The 17,276-nt window shown below is 61.8% G+C and overlaps 2 protein-coding genes across 4 annotated transcripts; both read right to left on the bottom strand.

Annotated features, from left to right (window-relative positions):
- Positions 1-265: 265 nt before the first annotated feature.
- Positions 266-8,468, bottom strand: CILP2 (cartilage intermediate layer protein 2). The gene is made up of 8 exons (XM_036450473.2): positions 8,295-8,468; positions 7,329-7,427; positions 6,266-6,538; positions 5,692-5,847; positions 4,245-4,523; positions 3,856-3,955; positions 3,497-3,654; positions 266-3,303 (listed from the first exon to the last, which is right to left on the bottom strand). Exons 1-8 carry the CDS (start codon positions 8,356-8,358, stop codon positions 1,013-1,015), a joined length of 3,420 nt encoding a protein of 1,139 aa, XP_036306366.1. The 5' UTR covers positions 8,359-8,468; the 3' UTR covers positions 266-1,012.
- A 469-nt stretch (positions 8,469-8,937) lies between these two features.
- On the bottom strand, positions 8,938-17,039 carry YJEFN3 (YjeF N-terminal domain containing 3). 3 transcript variants are annotated; one of them, XM_036450505.2, is made up of 6 exons: positions 16,947-17,039; positions 12,495-12,603; positions 11,051-11,161; positions 10,692-10,805; positions 10,452-10,611; positions 8,938-9,176 (listed from the first exon to the last, which is right to left on the bottom strand). In XM_036450505.2, the coding sequence occupies exons 1-6, from the start codon at positions 17,003-17,005 to the stop codon at positions 8,971-8,973; spliced, it is 759 nt and encodes a 252-aa protein (XP_036306398.2). In that variant the 5' UTR covers positions 17,006-17,039; the 3' UTR covers positions 8,938-8,970. The 3 variants fall into 3 exon arrangements, with proteins under 3 accessions (XP_036306398.2, XP_036306400.1, XP_045441830.1); XM_036450507.2 differs by having other exon boundaries at positions 10,461-10,611; XM_045585874.1 differs by lacking the exon at positions 11,051-11,161.
- Between the last annotated feature and the right edge of the window lie 237 nt (positions 17,040-17,276).

Genomic DNA, 17,276 nt, shown 5'->3' with positions numbered 1-17,276 from the left:
CAGGATGGCTGTGGCCTCGGCTTAGGAAATCCACGGTGGCTTCCATTCCAACCACCGGGGCACGCAGCCCTGTCAGGCCGCTCCCTGCCCACGGCAGCCGCAGGCACACAGCCAGGCACCAAGGAGGCCAGGGCGGCAGCTACTACTGTGTCCAGCGGTCAGGGCAGGTTCTGGCCACTCACCAGTCAGCTCTGCACGCACGTGTCTCAGACACACTCTGCATGCCTCATCCTAAGGGATCCGGGGGGGGGAGGGGCACATGCCTATGACAGGCACATCCAGGGCCTGTGGGGGCACCTGGGCTGTTTGCACATGAACGTCCGTGTGTATTGGGGACTCGTTTCTGCCAAGCTTGTCTGGGTCTGGCAGCCGCAGTCTCCATCCATCCTTTGCTCCCCGAGACCGACACCACGAGTTGGAAATGAAGCATCTTTAATTGATTTCCTGCCTCAACCCCCTGAGGGTCTCTAAGCACCAAACATGAGAACTGTGCCCCCCAGCCCCGGAACCAAAAAGCCCCTTTCCCAGACCTTCCTGGGGCCTGGACTCCCCATACCCGCCCCATGACCAACCCCACAGGCTTTGATTCAATAAATAACCCCCAGAACAAAGCGTGAGGCAGAGGACACAGTAAAGCACCCTGTTCAGTGACACAAAGACCTAAGACCTAAGACCAGAAATCCCAACGGACAGAATATTGGACATCAGAGTTAAAATATAATTGAAATCAGAGCATGTGATCCGGGAGCCGTTCCCTCCAGCCTTGGCGGTCTCCGGGACGCTGGCTCCCACGGTCAGGGCGAACTCAAGCTCCACTTTACATTTTCCCGCCATCATCACCTCCTTGCCGTTTCCTCCATTGCACCCGACTCTGACTTCTGAGCAGTGGGCATCTGGGGAAGGGGGCGAGACTCCCCAGGGACGGAGAAGTCCGGAGCAAGGCAGAGGGGCAAGGATGGGGCCCAGGTCACGGCCCGGCCCTGCCTCGGAGGGCACGGAGGAGATCCTCAGCTCAGGCCTGGGCCCGGGCCACCTCGCTCATCTCCCGGCGGATGTCACCGAGCGCTGTTGCTGGGGACTCCAGCAGCCTCTGGAAGAGGCTGGGCCGACCAGCCGCCGGCTCCCGGCACTGGAATGTGACCGCTGTGCCCGCGTCAGCCTTCATCTCCCTGGAGAAGCCATCGGAGGAGCCGTCGAAGCAGCGGCCAATGGCGATCTCCTTCGCCAGCCTGGGGCTCTGGTCAGTGACGGTGTAGACGCCGTAGTTGTGACCCAGGGGGTCCAGCGGGGCCAGCATGGCGAAGGCGGCCGGGTCGTCGGCGGGGGCGGGAGGCGGGTGCCGGGCCAAGTAGTCCTGCAGGAGCCCGTTGACGGCCACGCGGCGACAGCTGCCCTGGGGCGTCACGGTCACCAGCGTCCGGTCCACCTGCCGCTGATCGAATAGCATCCCGCTGCACTTGAACTCCACGCAGGCGGCAGACGTGCCGGGGCGCTGGGGGTCCCTGACGCTGCGGGCGTCCCGCAGCCCATAGAGCTGGCCCTGGGTGCGCGGGTGGCTGCCCCCCACGTTGTGGGAGCGGATCATGTACTCCTGCGGGCCCTGCACCTTCACCTTGAGGAAGCAGGCCCGGAACGCCTGCGGGTTGGGCCACCAGGCCAGGAGGTCCCCGGTCCAGGAGGCCGGCGCGCCCTCCCGGAACGGGACCACGTTGTACTCGTACTTGTCGGCCTCCATGCGGGCGAAGCGGAAGTGGCTGGCGGTCACCGGGGCCTCCTGGCACTCGCGCAGGCTGCGCCACGGGTACACGGGGCCCTTGGCCTCGGCGGGGTGGCCGGGCCGGGGCTTGGCGAGGTTGATGCGGAAGCCGTTGCGCTTCAGGGCGGGGTCGTCGTGGTCGGTGCGGCGGTAGCCCAGCCGGTCCAGGTAGGGCTGCGCCACGCCCACGGCGGCCGGCAGGGGGCGCGGCCGGGACGGCGGCGGCTCCAGCTCCTCGCCGCCCAGCGTGGCGGTCAGCAGCGCGGTGTAGGCGTCGGGCCGGTCGGCGTCGCAGAAGGCGGGCAGGCAGGCGCCGTTGGGGCCGGTGACCGCGCTGTCGAAGCGGCCCCAGGCGCGCGGGTTGGCGGAGAAGCCCGGCGCCGGCTCCAGGTTGACCAGCGAGACCACCACGCCCTCCACCTGCTCGCCGGCCGCGAACTTGTCGCTGGCGTAGGCGCGCACCTTCACGAAGCAGCGGCGGCGCTCGGGCACGTCCAGGTTGAACAGGCGCCGCTCGCGGACCTCCACGTTGCCCACGAGGAAGGCGCGCTCCTCCCGGCGCACCCGGGGCCCCGCCGGCCGCTCGCGCTGGAAGCCGCCCTCCTCCTCCCACAGGCCCGTGTCCGGGTTCAGGGACCACAGCTTGAGGGCCTCGGCGTGGCCCGCCATGCGGATCTGGCCGGCGGCCACGCGCACGGCCAGCGGCCCGGCCTGCAGCTGCTCGGCGGCGCCCGCGGCCCGCAGGTCCACGGCGAACATGCCGTAGGTGCGCAGCGGCGCCAGCTCCCCGTCGCTGTCCGCGAAGCGCAGGTCGCTGGGGGCGGCGGCCGCCGAGGCCAGGTCTCGGGGATCCACGAAGGTCACCCGGGCCTCCACGGCCCCCCAATAGGGCTCTCCATCGGCCCTGCGGAAGGCCCCCGCTGGCAGGACCAGCTCGCCCAGGGGAGCCTCGTCCTGCAGCTCCCCCAGCGGGAGCGTGTTGCTCTGGCTGGCATCTAAGAGGACGGGGGCTTTCTTGCGCATGGCCTTGACCTCGTGGTACACACCGGCGCCCCGAGGGTCAAAGGGCAGGACCCTGACGGTGTCCATGAAGTCGCCGCTGGGCTCCACGAACGTCACCACCAGGCGCTGGGTGGCGCGGGGCACCTCGATGGTGAAGTCGCCCTGGTAGGAGGTGAAGCCGATGGGCTCGGGGCCCAGCAGGATCCCGGCAAACCGCAGGGGCTCCCCCGTGTCGGCGGCCACCACGCGGCCCCGGACCAGCCCGCGGGGGGGCAGGCACTTCTGGCAGCCGCACTCGGCCACCACCTTGACGGGGAGGACGTAGCCGGAGCAGTGGATCTCCCTGCTCTCCAGGCGGCGCACGGAGCAGCAGCGGGAGGCCGCGTCCCCGCACCTGGGGCCGGAGCCCGCGGGGCCGGGGCAGAGGGTGTCCGGGCAGAGACCCACGTCCAGGTAGGCGGGGCCGCGGCCCTGCTGACCGCAGTCGTCGGGCAGTTTGATCAGGTGCTCCCGAGGCTGGGGGTCGCAGGCCGGCTGTCCCGGAGCTGGAGAGCAAGAGACCAGCCGGATCAGGGTAAGGGGAGGACTCCTTTGGAGGCCAAGGGTCAGGGCATGGACTGGGGTCAGGGCGTCAGTGGGGGCTTGGGGTCAGACCCAGCAAAGTCCAAAATCCGTTTGCCAGGGGGGCTCCACTTGAGGTTGAGCTAGGACTTGCTGGGGGAGGGGGCAGGTGCTCACCAAGCACGATGAGCTCGGCGGTTCCGGAGAGCACCGGGCCCGCCTCATTCCACGCCTTGCAGTGGTAGGCGCCCGCCTGGTCCGGACGCAGCCCCCGCAGCTCCAGGTGGGCCCCGTACCTGAGCGCTCGCCTGTCCAGCAGGGTCCCGTTGTGAAACCTGGGTGGCGGGTGGGAACACCATGGGGCCCTTGGCACAGGTGTGGGCCTCCACCCCCCATCCCCCACCCCAAGAACACAGCCCCCGGAGGATGCAGAACCGCTCCCCCCAGGTCTCGGAGGCCCCAGATACCATGAGCAATCCGATCCAAGACCACAGCTGGCTCGGGGCCCTGGAGCACGGACGGGGCAGGACACTCACCAGGAGTATTTCTTGGTGCCTGAGGCTTTGCAGCAGAAGGTCACGTTCTGGCCTGCCTCTCGCACTCGGGACTCGGGGTGCTTCACCAGGTGGGGCTTCTCTGAGGGCAAAGGTCAGGGCACTGCCCCATCCCAACTCCTCCCAATGACACTTCCCAAGAGCAGGGTCCACCCTCTCCTTCTAGGGATGCCCTGATCCCCCATCTCTGCTCAACATGATGCCCCATCTTAATGCTTCTCTGCAACTCTGTCTCACCTCGCCTCCAATGACCGCATCACACCTCACTCCTTCCCCCAGGAACCTTGATTTATCACACTGCCCCAATCCCAAAGACTTGGAGTCCCCCAGAACTTCCAGCTTCTTGACTCCCCTTGCCACAAGGCACTTACCTAACTTCTCAAGAACAATAGTGACCACGGCAGACAGGGAGCTGTTGGCCTGGGCCTGGGCCGTACCAGCAGAGAAGCCATCCATCTGGGCACTGACGTTGGTCTGGCTGCTGGCACAGACTCCAGGCATCCGGAAGGTTCCGTGGGCATCGCTGGTGGCCACAGTGCCAGGCCAGTCTCTCAGGGAGACCTTGGCCCCTGGTAGTGGCTGGCCGGATGGAGTGACCACTGAGCCCAGCAGGATGTGATTGGGGCATCCACACGTTTTGGGGCTGCACCCTGGAGGACACAGGGAGGCAGAGGGGCAGAAGGGCCTACCCAGCAAAGGTGCCCCTAGTGTGAAGGGGAGGCTGAGTGGTCAGGGCCAGACAGGGGGAGGGGTCTGAGGTGCAGAGCGGGGAGGAAGATGCCCTGGGAGGGAGCAGGAGAGGTAACGCTTACAGCACCGAGAGGATCCTTCCAGCAGGAGAGGAAATGTCCAGGCGGGGCTGGGGGCCCGGCAAGGGGCTGGGTCTTGAGCCCAGAAGATCTCCCTCCCCACCCAACGCCGCGGTTTCTCCACAAAATGGAAAATTCCACTGGAAACTTCAGGGCAGAGCCAGGCGGGCAGGGTGGGGACCCCGCCACCCATTGGCCATCACGCTCCCCACCCGGCTGCGGGCTCTGCCGCCTGCACAGCCTCCAGACCGTGTTTGGGAAGCCCAGGCCGGATCGGAATTTCCAGTCGCCTCCTGGCTGGCCTGGTGTCTGGCTCTGGGAAGTCCTGGGTATCGTGTCTGCCAGGGTGTGAGCACGTGCCCGTGTGGGCATATGGGACGGGCAGGGGCCGCGAATGCCGCGTGTGTAGACTAAGGTGACCAGACGTCCCGATTTTTAACGATTTGTCCTGCGTCCTGCAGCGCTTTTTTATTTATTTTTATTTATTTATTTTTTAACATATTTTATTAATTTTTCACAGAGAGGAAGAGAGAGGGATAATTAGAAACATCGATGAGAGAGAGACATCGATCAGCTGCCTCCTGCAACCAAGGTACATGCCCTTGACCGGAATCGAACCTGGGACCTTTCAGTCCCTAGACAGACGCTCTATCCACTGAGCCAAACCGGTTCTAAAAAGCAGGCCATCTGGTCACCTTAGTGTAGACCCCAAATACTTCTGTGTGTGTGTCCATGTCCACTGGGACATCCCCACACTCGGCCATGCACACAGGGGAAGCGCCCCCTCAGAGGGGCCCAGGCCTGAACGCCACCCAGGGGGATGTTCACCTGCACACACTCACCAATGGTCCTCGAGGAGGAGCCCAAAAGGCAAGGAAGGGCCATCTCCTGTGAACCAAGTCTGGGCCCTCTAGGCCCCGCCCACTCGACCCAGGCCCCGCCCATCAGGCTCCACCAAACGAGCCCCTCCCTTCTAGGTTCGTACCACTTCCGGCCCCGCCTCTCCTACCTGGACAGCGAGGCCGCACGCACTTCTGCGCCTCCAGGGGGCGCCCGGGACAGGCATCCCCAGTGGGGCTGGGGCAGCGGCGGCGGCGCAGACGACGACCTGGCCCGCAGCTCCCCGAACAGGGACCCCACGGGCCCCACGCTCCCCACGCGGCCTCTGCAGGGAGGGCGGGGGGGGAAGGGTCAGGCGGCCGCCCACCCCGGCGACTGCCTCTTGGACACCTGCTGGCCATGTGGGACGGGAAGGCTCCCCCGCCACGTGCATCCAAGGGCAGTCCTCCGAACAGAAGGCCTGGCCGGGACGCGGGACAAATTGTTAAAAATCGGGACTGTCCCACCAAAAGCGGGACGTCTGGTCACCTTACCGTAGGTGCACCGTCCAAGGTGCAGTTGAGGTACCTCCCCCTCCTCTCCCTCCCGCCCTCCCCGAGGTTAACCTGCTGCGTCACCTGCGTCCCAAACACATTTTGGGCTCAAAACACTCCCAGACAGAACGGAGCTGGACGAATGAGGGCACCCCCCACCCCGGCCTGCCCACCCCGCGTCACCCCGCCCCTCCCTGGCCCCGCCCTCACCCAGCGGGCAGCGGAAGCGCACGTGGTAGTTGGAGCAGCGGCGGCCGCGCGGCTGCTCGCGGTTGAGGCACCAGAAGCCGCGCGCGGGGTTCAGGTGCACGCGCTCGCCCACCGCGGCCGGCAGGGCCCAGTCCGTGGTGCGCGCCTCCAGCGCCAGCGGCCGCGGGCACACGCGCGCCGGCCCGTAGTAGAAGCGGATGGCGGCCAGGCTCTCGAAGTCGCCCTCGCCGCCCGGGTGATCCACGTTGAACCAGGACGTCCACTCGCTGGCCTCTGTGGGCACCATAGGCACTTGGACCCGGGCCGAAGCCTAGCCGGGCCCCACCTGCGAGCTACGGGGCCTTGCGGGCTGTCTAAGTGGGAGTCCTCCCCTCCCTCCCACCCCAGGGAGCGCTGGGCTAGCCCATCCCACGCTTGGCCCCACCCTGACCCAGAGCCTCCAAAGCAGCGGGAGCTGGGAAGGGGTCACGGGAAGGTTGCCCAGTGCCGGAGCTGGTGCATCAGTGCGCACAGAGATCTTGCCACTGTCTCACCAGCCCTCACCCTCAGCATTCCGGGCACTTGAGGAGAGACAGGAAGGCCGCTGGCGAGACCTGCCTGACACCAGCCCTAGCTGTCGCTTTCCACTGCCTGGCAGCTCCTTGTTAGTGCCAGCCGGGGCCTTGCTCACGGCCTAGCACAACCCACCACAGGTGGGAAGGGGCTGGCCTCCCATATCAACCCCCTAGAATCCTTTTCTGGCTCAAGAGCAATCCAATGGGACGTTCCTGGCCTGAGAACTAGAGACCCAGGTTCCAGAACCCCTGCTCTCCTGGATGGCCTGGGCAGGTGGTCCCACCATCCTATCACTGTCCCTCTTCCATTTCCTCCTTGACCAACACCCAGACTCTCACCTCCCTGCTCCTCAAACAGACCTCCTGGGGGCACCACATCCAGGGATTGTCTGTCCAGAACTTTACTGGGCTCTTCACCCAGCTTGTGTCCCCACCTCACACGTCCCCACCAGCCAGAGCTCCCACAACCGTCCACAGCAGAGCCAGGACGTGGGCCCCGGCCAACTCACCTTCCCAGTCCTCCAGGGCTGGTGAGGGCTGGCCAGGGGGCAATGCTGGGCCTTCGAGGCCCCACGTGGTCTCGGTGGGCTCCTCAATGAGGGTAGCGCCTGTGGAAGTGATGGGGAGTGGGAGGCAGGGAGGAACGTGGACGGGAATCCCTGTGAGCTCTCCTTAGGCAAGGTGCTGCCATGAGCACCCCCATTTCACAGGGGAGAACACCGAGGCTCTTAGAAGCCAGAGCCCAGCTCTCGCTGACCCCAAGGACTGCAGCACCCCGCCCTCCAGGAATCCTCCTCTGACCCAAAGCCCCAAATCCACTGGCCTTGGAAGTCTGTCCACCCTTCTCCCCAGACCATGTTCTCCCCCTAGACGTGTGCTGCTCCGGGTCCAGCTGCATTCATTCCCGTTTGTGCGTTTGCCCTTTGGAAGTCGCTCTCTCACTCGACCTCCCGTCTGCACTGGGGGCCGTGCTGCCAGCAGGAGGTCTTTGGAACTGAGCCTGGCTTCTCTGGCCCCGAGTTGGGCTGGGCAATGACCTCAGACAAGTCCCTTCCCTCTTGAAGCCTCAGTCTCAATGGGCCCAAGTTCCCCCTCCGAGCGTTCCAGGGATGAGGCCTCCTTTTCTGAATGGGAGTGTGTGGAAGGGGGAGGCATGAGGTAAGAGAGGCCAGGGCCGGAGGATCCAGGGTGCAGACGCTGGGGCTGAGGTTGAGATGGGAACCCAGCAAAGCCTCAGGTTCTCATCCCCATTCCGAGTGCCCCGCCGGCTCTTAGAGGAAAGTGGGGAAGGCAGGTCTGTTTCTCGCCCAGGCGGCCCTGGGCTCGTCTCCCCGGTGCCCTCTCACGCCCCCAGCCTCGGGTGGGGAAGCGAGGGTCCCTGGGTTCTCTCTCCAGACCTGCGGGGGGCATGCCAGGCCCACGGCCAGGCGGCCAGGCGCCCGTGGGGCTTGGGCTGGGGACAGGGGACGCCTCACCTCGGGCCCCCGCCAGGTGCGCGGCGGCGACACAGAGGCAGAGCAGCGGCGGCAGGGATGCCATGGCCGGTCCGAGACTCCGGGAGGCTCCGGGCTGCACCGCGCGCTCGGGTCGGACTCCCGCGGGTCTGGCAGCCGCGGGGGCTGAAGGTGGGGGCGGGACCCGACCGCAGGCCCCGCCCTCCCCGACAAGACCCCGCCCCTCGTATGCCCCGCCCACCCAAACGCCTCCCTCCCCGGCCCAGCCGCTGCGCCCCGAGTGCGTTGTGTGTGAGCCCCCTCTCTGGGTCGCCCGCTCGGTGCGCTCGGCGGTGCCTCCGCCTTCAGGATGGCCCGCGGCCCCCTGTCGCCGCTGGAGGTTCCTCCCTCCACCCTCCATTCCCCACGCTGGGTCCCAGGCTGCTGTGGGAAAGTGCGTCTTGGAGTCGGGCCTGAAGCTGCCCAACCTCCACGCTTCAGGAAGCCAGAAACCCTCCTTGGTGTCCAACTTCGATCCTATGGCCTTAAGCCCTCGGAGCAGGCTGCCAGTCCCAGAATCTCCCCTCTTCGGGGCCGGCGGGAAGTCCCGCTCTCCGCCTGCCCTTCCCCCTCCCGCCTGGGCCGCCCCCCCGGGTCCCCCCCGCGGCGCACAGAGGAGCCAGGCCGGGTGGTGGGTCTGTTTATTGGCGCCTCCGGGTCACAGCGCGGCCACGCAGTCGGTGCCCGCGTAGCCGGGCAGGCGCAGCGCGAACTTGCGGCGCACGTCGTCGGGCACGAACCTGCCCGCCACGAAGTGGTGGCGCCCGGAGAAGCGGCCGGCGCAGCGCTTGGGCGCCCCCAGGGACACCAGCACGTCGGGCCGCAGGCCGTCCTCCGAGGCCGCGCCGGTCTCCGAGTCCCAGCCTGAGGGAGGAGGGGGGGAGGGAAGGAGGGAGGGAGCTGGGAAGGGTGCACGCCCTCCGAGGAGAGTCCCAGCTTCTGCTTTCTGACGGCGAGTCTCCATCAGACCTGCCTCCCCAAAGGACTGAGCCTCCACCCTCAGATCAGCCGCTTTCCCTCCTTGGAGAGGTTTTCTCTCCCCCTCCGGCCAGAGTCCTCATCCTTCTCTGTCCCTCCTCCCACCCTGCTACCCAGTCTTCCTCCTCCATGGGAGTCAGCCTCTGCCTTCAGACGGCACCATTTCCACCTGCTGCCCTTTCCTGGTCAGCCCAGGCCTCTCCTGGCCTCTGTCTGTCCCCATACATCCCTTCCTGTCAATCCTGAGCTTCCTGCCTCGGACTAGAACCTCTTTCCACCCAGACTTCCCAGCCAGCCTCCACTTTCTGACCAGACTTTCCCCCATCCATCAGCAAGCCTCTCCTGTCTGACCTTGCCCCCAGGCTCTTGCCTCTGACAGGAAGTGCCTCCCCCCCACCCCCACCTGGAGCATTGATCCCCCTCCCTCTGCCCAGCGCTCTTCGCCCGGATCTGACTCCTCTGCCTCTCCCTCCCGCTCTGTCTTGCCTTTTTCCTTGGCGGGCCCATGCCACCTCACGCATTGGCTCGAGGCCTGTGCCACCTCCCAAATGACCTTCCACCTTCCGACGAGGGGCTTTGCCTCCTCTCCTGCCTCTGACTGGAGTCTGGAGCCACCCACTCAAAGCTTCTCCCCTCTGACTGTAATCATCCCTTCCGGGATCCCACCTCCACCCTCACACCAGGAAGCCCGCCTCCTCCTAGCCACCCCCACCCCACCCCTGCTCCTCAGCACCCCGCCGAGAGGGCCCGAGGTCTTGTAAGCCAGGGAATGTCCCTCTGAGTCCGGCCACCCCGTGAAGGGTCCGGCTGGCCGGCGGCTGTTTGTTCCGTCCGCCCGTGGCCTAATGGCTCCACCAGGCACAGGGCGGCGGCCAGGACGGGCGAGGCCTCTGCTGGGTGAGCTCACGTCTGCCTGGTGACCGGCCCGGGGTGGGCACCGGGCACGTTGGGCTGAGTGTGGCGAGAGGGGACGCAGGGTCACTGGGGCAACGACCTCAGTGTTCGCACCTGAGGGATGGGCACGGCCCTCTGCCATCCCCAGGGTGCACCATCCATCCCCGAGGAAACGGAGGCTCCGAGTAGGCAGACCAACCGGGTAACGAAAGCTGGAGAACAGCCCCCCGCTCCAGGTCCCCCAGGCCCTGGTGCACCCCCCTCCACCTGGCATGCCTGAGGGGACGTCCAGGCTCACGAGGGGGATGGAGAGCAGCTTGAGGGTGGCCAGGGCACGCGTGCAGGGGCCCCCGGCCTCCCGGGGCTCCACGCCGGGGCCCAGCACAGCATCCACCACCAGCCCGTAGGCATCATTGATGAGCTGGACCTGGGAGGGGAGGCAAGGTGAGGGGCAGTCTTGGGGCACCATCCCCCACCTGCCCCTTATAGTTGCCCAGGAATGCTGACCTCTGTGGGCAGATAGGACAGGAAGGGGATGTCCATCTTCTCACACTGGGTGGTCAGGTCCTGGTGCAGCGGGTCCAGGGAACGTGTGGGGTAGAAGATGGTGGGTTCATACTCCTGGGGAGGGGGGGACGGGGGAGGGGGCAGGAAAGGGTCAGTATGGGGGCTGCCCAAGCTTTTACAGGCTCTGCCAAGCCTCCAGCCCTGGCACCAGGCAGCAGTACCCAGGACAAGCACTGGGCATATTCTGTGACTTGTCCAGTCTCAATGTTCCCCTGGATCACCACCAAGAAGAGGAGGTGACTTCTGCAGGGACAGAATGGGGGCACCCCTGGGGGACCAAGGGGGTCCTTGCTACTCACAAACACCCGCAGGTGCCGGGCACAGACCAGCCCTACCGCCCCGTTGTGCTCGGGTCCGCACACCACCAGCACCGTCTTCTGCTTCCGGGAGAGAGCAGGCAAGGGGAACACCTGGGAGGGGGCACAGCAAAGGCAAAGGCACGGAGCTCGCACTTCCTCCTGGATCAGGTGGGGAACGGAGGCCCCAGGTAGAGGAAAGGCCGAAGCTTGGGCTTGGAAGCAATAGGGGTGAGGGGCCGGGCCACTTGGGGCCTCGGTTTCCTCCTTGGAGACGCGGAGTCCTGGCCTCAGGATCCGCCAGGCCAGAACAGGAAAGCGTGTCTCCAGCCACCATCGAGAGCCCGAGAGCCTGGACTGTGGTTTGTTTATTCTCGGCCTGAGTTGCAGACATTCTTCCACCTTTTTCCACTGCGGTGGCTTCCCTTCCCCCTCCCATTTTCCAGGCCCTCCCAGAGGCCCCATAGTTGGGGAGGTACTTTTCCAACCTGCAGTGCCCTGTCTCTCTCCCCCCATCTCTCTCCACTGGCCTATCTTCACCTCCCTGTCTCTCTGTAGCTCTCAGACTCTCTCCGCGTCTCTCCGTCTAGTCTTTCTCCTTGTCTCAGTCTCTCTCTCTCAGACTGTCTTTGTGGGCCTGTACATCCCTCTCTCTTCCTCTCTTCAACAGAGCAGTTAAGCATGCTGGTGTTAGAGTCCCCAGCCTTCCCTGGCTCTCTCACCTCGGCCCCCTCTCCTCTCCCAGCCTCGGTGTGCCTCTATTACATAGACGCTCTGACGGTCTCACGGGGCCTCTCCCTGACTCCACAGGGCCTGGCCATCCTCTAATCTCCAACCACACAGAGGGGAAATTATCGCACTATTTAGTTTCCTCCCCAAGGTCTGAGGTCCTGACTGACACTGACCATGCCTGCAGCCCGTAACAGCAGAGTCAGGGAGGGTGACACTGCTGGCTGGCTAAGATGAAGGGGTTTCTGAATGCCCAAATTCAGGGCGAAAAAGGGACGAGTTTACTGCACTGGCTTTGCTTCTGTGGCTTAGATTTTCTCCATTTCTTTCTCTTTTGGGCACCTCACTCAGGATATGTTTCATTTGGAAATAAAAACATTTAAGTAAAAAAAAAAATTGAGTTCACAGAGAGAAAAATGTTAGGTTTTAAAAAATATACAGTGGCAATAAGAGAAAAAGGGGAGGAAGAGGAGAAGGATGACATACTGGCCCTGACTGTTGGGCATTTTCCTAAGGCGTTTATGTTTATTACCTGGTGTCAGTTTATTACTCCTGTTCAGAGGTAACATGGGGCAAAGCACCCGATAGTAGTGTCATCATTGCTATTATTTGCCAGTTCGTTGCAGACACCTCAAGTGTTTGCCCCAGAGCCACAGCTGTGCTTCCCAATCCCTGGGCCATCTGGCTGGGGTCAAGGTCAAGGGGCGGGGTTAGGTACCTTGGTCACAGCCACAGCACTAGCATGGCCACATAACTCCACCAGCTGCTGCCGCCCAAAACGATAATCCTCCAGCAGCTCCCGTTCCAGAGCCGCTGCCTCCTCCGTGCTGGGGGACAGAGTTGGGAGAGAGGCTTAGAGACTCAGAGCGATGGAGACAGAGGCTCAGATGGAGTGAGAAATGTTCCACGAATGTTCCGAGCCAGTCTCTGATGCCACCGCGCACCTCCCCCTCCCCCCCAAACCCGCAATCTGTTTCCCCATTCGATTGAATGGAAACCAGGCAGGCAGCTGGTTTGAACGAAGCCTGGTGCGCTGGCGCCCTCTGATGGTCGAGGAAGCACATGGTGGCGCATGTTGGTTCTGTTCTTCCTAAACGTGGGAGACTGAGCCCCACCCAGAGGCCCCCAGCCCCAAGGTGGGAGGAACCCAGAAGGAAGCATGGAGCCTGAAGGACTGTGATGGGGGCGATGCGTGGATTCAGGCAGAGGAAGTCACTGGAGAGGGCTGACTGGACTGGGGCGGGGGACTGGGGGTACTGAGGGAGGTGTGTGAAGGCTGCAGAGGCTTTGACAACTCACTTAGGGAGGTGGGGTGTGACCCTCTTCAAAGTTAGTTGTAAAACTCAAATAACTGTGCCTAGGGAGATGGAGCCAACTCGCTTGAGACAAAGCTCTACTACGGAGTTGGCTTACTGGAGTGACTGGGGTCTAGTTCGTCTTTCCAACCCTTGATTCCTCTGCAAAAGCGAAGGCGGGATGGGCTCGATTAATTTTGAGGGCCAATTCAAAATGCAAATGTAGTGCCCCTTGTCCAAAAATTAAGAATTTCAATGCCTTAACCGGTTTGGCTCAGTGAATAGGGCGTTGGCCTGCAGACTGAAGGGTCCCAGGTTCGATTCTGGTCAAGGGCATGTACCTTGGTTCCTGTCAAAGGCATGTACCAGGAGGGGGTGTGCAGGAGGCAACTGATGGATGTTTCTCTCTCATCGATGTTTCTAACTCTCTATCCCTCTCCCTTCCTGTCTGTAAAAAACCAATACAATATATATATTTTTAAAATTTCAAGATGGTGATAGCAGAGTGTTAAACCAAGTGTTGGGCACTTCTAACAGCAGGGACCAAGCTGGCTGGCCCTTGCTTAAGGGCCTTCCAAAGGGCCTGGACTTGGTGGTTGCAGAGAGGCAGAGCTGGCTTTGAAGATCAGGTGTCCCTCACTCCAAAATCAGGGGTTGGGCAGTTGGCAGGACCTTTGTGCTGAGGAGTAGCATCTACCCCCAGTTCAGCAGATCCTAGAGAGGATAATAATAAACACAATAATAGAACTAGGGTCCTCCCAGTTTTGCTCAGTGGGTAGAGCCTCCACCTGTGGACTGAAGGGTCCCAGGTTCAATTCCAGTCAAGGGCACATGGCTTGGTTGCAGGCTCGATCCCCAGGAGGGGGCATGCAGGAGGCAGTCAATCAATGATTCTCTCTCATCATTGATGTTCCAAACTCTCTGTCCCTCTCTGAAATCAATAAAAACATTGATCTAAAAGAATAAGAAAAATAAAAAGCACATGCAATAATAATAGTAATAATAATAATAATAATAGAACCAGGCCCAGAGAGTTGGAAGAACAACTCAGAGAAGCCAAGTGGGTTGCCCAGGGTCATGCCAGAGGAATGAGGAAACAGGGACTTCCACCTTTGGTATCTGTCTTCAGAGCCACGAACAGAGTATGAACAAAGCAGCAGAGGAGCCGAAACCGGTTTGGCTCAGTGGATAGAGCTTCGGCCTATGGCACATGTGTCAAACACAAGGCCCGCGGGCCAAATCCGTCCCGCCAGGCCTTGCAATGTGGCCCGCACCACGCTGTCATCACTGCACTCCGCTGCGTTTCCATCACAATGACAGTTTATGACTGCTCAGTAAGCCATTCGGCCCGCGATTTAGGCTGGATTTTAGATTTTGGCCCCTTCTCTGATTGAGTTTGACACCCCTAGCCTATGGACTGAAGGGTCCCGGGTTCGATTCCGGTCAAGGGCATGTACCTTGGTTGCGGGCTCATCCCCAGTGGGGGGTGTGCAAGAGGCAGCTGATTGATTATTCTCTCCCATCGATGTTTCTAACTCTATCCCTCTCTCTTCCTCTCTGTAAAAAATCAATAAAATATATATATATATATTTTTTAAAAAGCAGCAGAGGAAGCTCTACATACGGCAGAAGTTTGGGATGAATCCTAGATTTCCTCCTTCAATTCTGTGAGTAGGAAAACCACAACTTTCCAGCCAGTTCTGCGGTGTGATTAGGCGGAGCAGCAGGAGGGGCAGAGGTGGGAAATGAGGACTATGTGGGATGGGGAGTCAGGGAAGGCTTCTTGGAGGAGCTGGCCTAGAGTACTCTGGTAGATAATCCAGGTGGCAAGGACAGCAAGGGCCAAGGCCCCTTGGTGGGAGAGCTTGGCGGGTTCGAGGGACAGAAGAGACTAGTGTGGCTGGAGCAGTGAGAGAAACAGAATACATGCTTTGGGGGCCCACATAGATGGGGGAGATGTAGGCTGAGGGCAGGGCGGTTACATGCCCTGAGACTGCACCAATCAGAGCCAGATTCAACCCCTAACTTGTCCTCAGCCAATGTCAGATGAGGGTGAAGTACCAGGTGGAAAAAGGAGCTCACAGTGAGGCTGAGAGCAAACCCACCCCTGGCATGGAAGGCCAGCCCAGCTCCTGGGAAGGGTGTTCGGGAAGTGGCTTATTTCTTCTTGGGACAGGTCTGCCTGCAGCCCTCACAGGAGAGTCGGAGAGGGGGAGGATGAGAAGGATGGAGGATCATCCACTCATCCTCTTCTCCCTCTGTCCCAAAGCTTTGATCTCATCACCACTTGGAAAATTGTCTTCCTGCCTAACCGGTCATTAGAGTGATAATGGGGAGTCCATACGAAGAGGGACTCTAGGCTGTAGATAGGGTGTGAGTGGGAATCAGGGCTGAGCCAGGTGGGACCAGGGGTAGGGAGAGGCGCCTCAGCTATGAGAGTACCTCCTGTCCCCCAACCAACTTCCCAGATGAGAAGGGCTTCGAGGCCCAGGATTTCCCCACCAGCCCTGAAGGGAACTGGGCCTAACACTTCCAAACGCTTCCAGGAGGGGGCTCTTTGTGTTTTGTTTGTTTGTTTGTTTGTTTGTTTTTTAAAAAAAACATTGGTTTCTTCTTTCTTTCAATATATTTTTATTTATTTCAGAGAGGAATGAAGGAGAGATAGAAAGAAACATTAATGATGAGAATCATTGATCGGCTGCCTCCTATACCCACCACACTGGGAATGGAACTGTGATCTCCGGTTCACAGGTTATGCTCAACCACTGAGCCACACCAGCCAGGCTGGAGGGGGCTCTTTTGGAGGTAAAACCACGAGGTCAGGATGACCATGCCAGATCCTCCCTGTGCTCTCGGGTCTGTCTGCTTCTCTCCGCCCTCACCACCCTCACCAGCCTGCCATTGCTGCCCACCAGGCTGCCAACAGCAGTCTCATGCCCCCCCCCCCCCCAACTCCACACCAGCTAACACGGGGGCTTTGGAAATTTGAATACCAGATCATGTCATGCCCTGTTGCAAACCTTCTTGAAGGCTCCCAGTATTCAGAAAATACTCTTATTTATCATTATATATACAAGCCCCATTATGTCTAACCTCATTGCCTCCTCTCCCCGTTCACTGGGTTCTACACACACCCGCCCCACAGAGCCCCATCGCTCCTCAATTGGCATTTGAGGTGTCCCACTGTCCCTTGTGCCAGATGAGGCCATTGCTTGTTTCTGAAACATTCATCTGCCCCTGCCTGGGATGGGCTAGGAGTTTAAGCTGAATCTGGATAGCAGTCAGAATCTGGACATCGGACAATATCAGCACTGAGAGAAGCTGGTCAGACAGTGGGCAGACTCCTGTGACATGAATCTGGTTTTCTCCAGCCCTGCTTGGTGCCCCATGTCACACAGGATGACTCAGAGCAAGGCGTGAGACTGCCATGGCTGCTGACTCCAGACCCCCGACAAGTGGCCCAGGTGTTCAAAACCCGCCCTGGCCCTGGCTCAGGCAGTGGCTTCCCTCCCAGACCGGTTCCCTTGTCCAGACAAGGTGGTATTGCAGGTGGATCGCCATGGGGGGGTGTGAGCATTTGAGGAGCTGAGTGAGTTGAGATGGGGCTCCAGGGTAGCTGGGCCATGGAAAGGGGAGGTGGGCCGGGTGGGGGAAAGGTTATGGAAGAGGGAGCAGCAGTGCTGATGAATGATTCATGGAGCGGGTTTGCTGCGACTGTGGTCAAAGACGGGAAGCGGCAGGCTGTCTCCAGGGAAATGCGGGTGGGCCTTGGATCCCCCCCTTCCCGTCCCCTCCCAGGCATGCTCCTTCCCCCATTATCCCTCTGGACCATGCCCCTTCCTCACAGAGTCCTGGGCATCCCTTTCCCGGCTGACCTGAGGAAACGCCGATCCTCGGGCGCCTCCGCGGGGTCTCGGCCGGCCGCCCCAATCATGGCCACGGAGAGCCTGTGCGGGCAGCGGGGCCTGTGCGGGCAGCGGGGCCTGTGCGGACAGCGGGGCCTGTGCGGGCAGCGGGGCCTGTGCGGGCAGCGGGGCCTGTGCGGGCAGCGGGGCCTGTGCGGGCAGCCGGGCCGGGCAGGCTCTGTTTTTAAAGCGCAGCCCCGACAAGCCCCGCCCACCCCCGCCCGCCAATCAAGAGGCGCCGTGAAGGCGCTTTGCTAGGCCACTGGTCGCAAGAGGACTTAACTCTTTTGTGGCAGAAGC

Source organism: Pipistrellus kuhlii, unplaced genomic scaffold, assembly GCF_014108245.1.
Source record: "Pipistrellus kuhlii isolate mPipKuh1 unplaced genomic scaffold, mPipKuh1.p scaffold_m20_p_21, whole genome shotgun sequence".
NCBI classification, from domain to species: domain Eukaryota; kingdom Metazoa; phylum Chordata; class Mammalia; order Chiroptera; family Vespertilionidae; genus Pipistrellus; species Pipistrellus kuhlii.
The sequence above is the reverse complement of the archived record's forward strand: the minus strand, read 5'-3'. Positions and strand labels throughout refer to the sequence as shown.

Bases quoted from the DNA above. Each gene is read 5' to 3' on its own strand.
- CILP2 (XM_036450473.2), bottom strand. From the start codon at position 8,358: ATGGCATCCCTGCCGCCGCTGCTCTGCCTCTGTGTCGCCGCCGCGCAC. The intron at 6,539-7,328 runs GTGAGTTGGCCG...TGGTGCCCACAG, and splicing joins AGCCCTGGAGGACTGGGAAG to AGGCCAGCGAGTGGACGTCC. The intron at 5,848-6,265 runs GTGAGGGCGGGG...CCCTCCCTGCAG, and splicing joins GCGCTTCCGCTGCCCGCTGG to AGGCCGCGTGGGGAGCGTGG.
- YJEFN3 (XM_036450505.2), bottom strand. From the start codon at position 17,005: ATGATTGGGGCGGCCGGCCGAGACCCCGCGGAGGCGCCCGAGGATCGG. The intron at 11,162-12,494 runs GTACCTAACCCC...GCCCCCTCCCAG, and splicing joins GTGCTGTGGCTGTGACCAAG to GTGTTCCCCTTGCCTGCTCT. The intron at 10,612-10,691 runs GTCAGCATTCCT...CTCCCCTCCCAG, and splicing joins TGTCCTATCTGCCCACAGAG to GTCCAGCTCATCAATGATGC.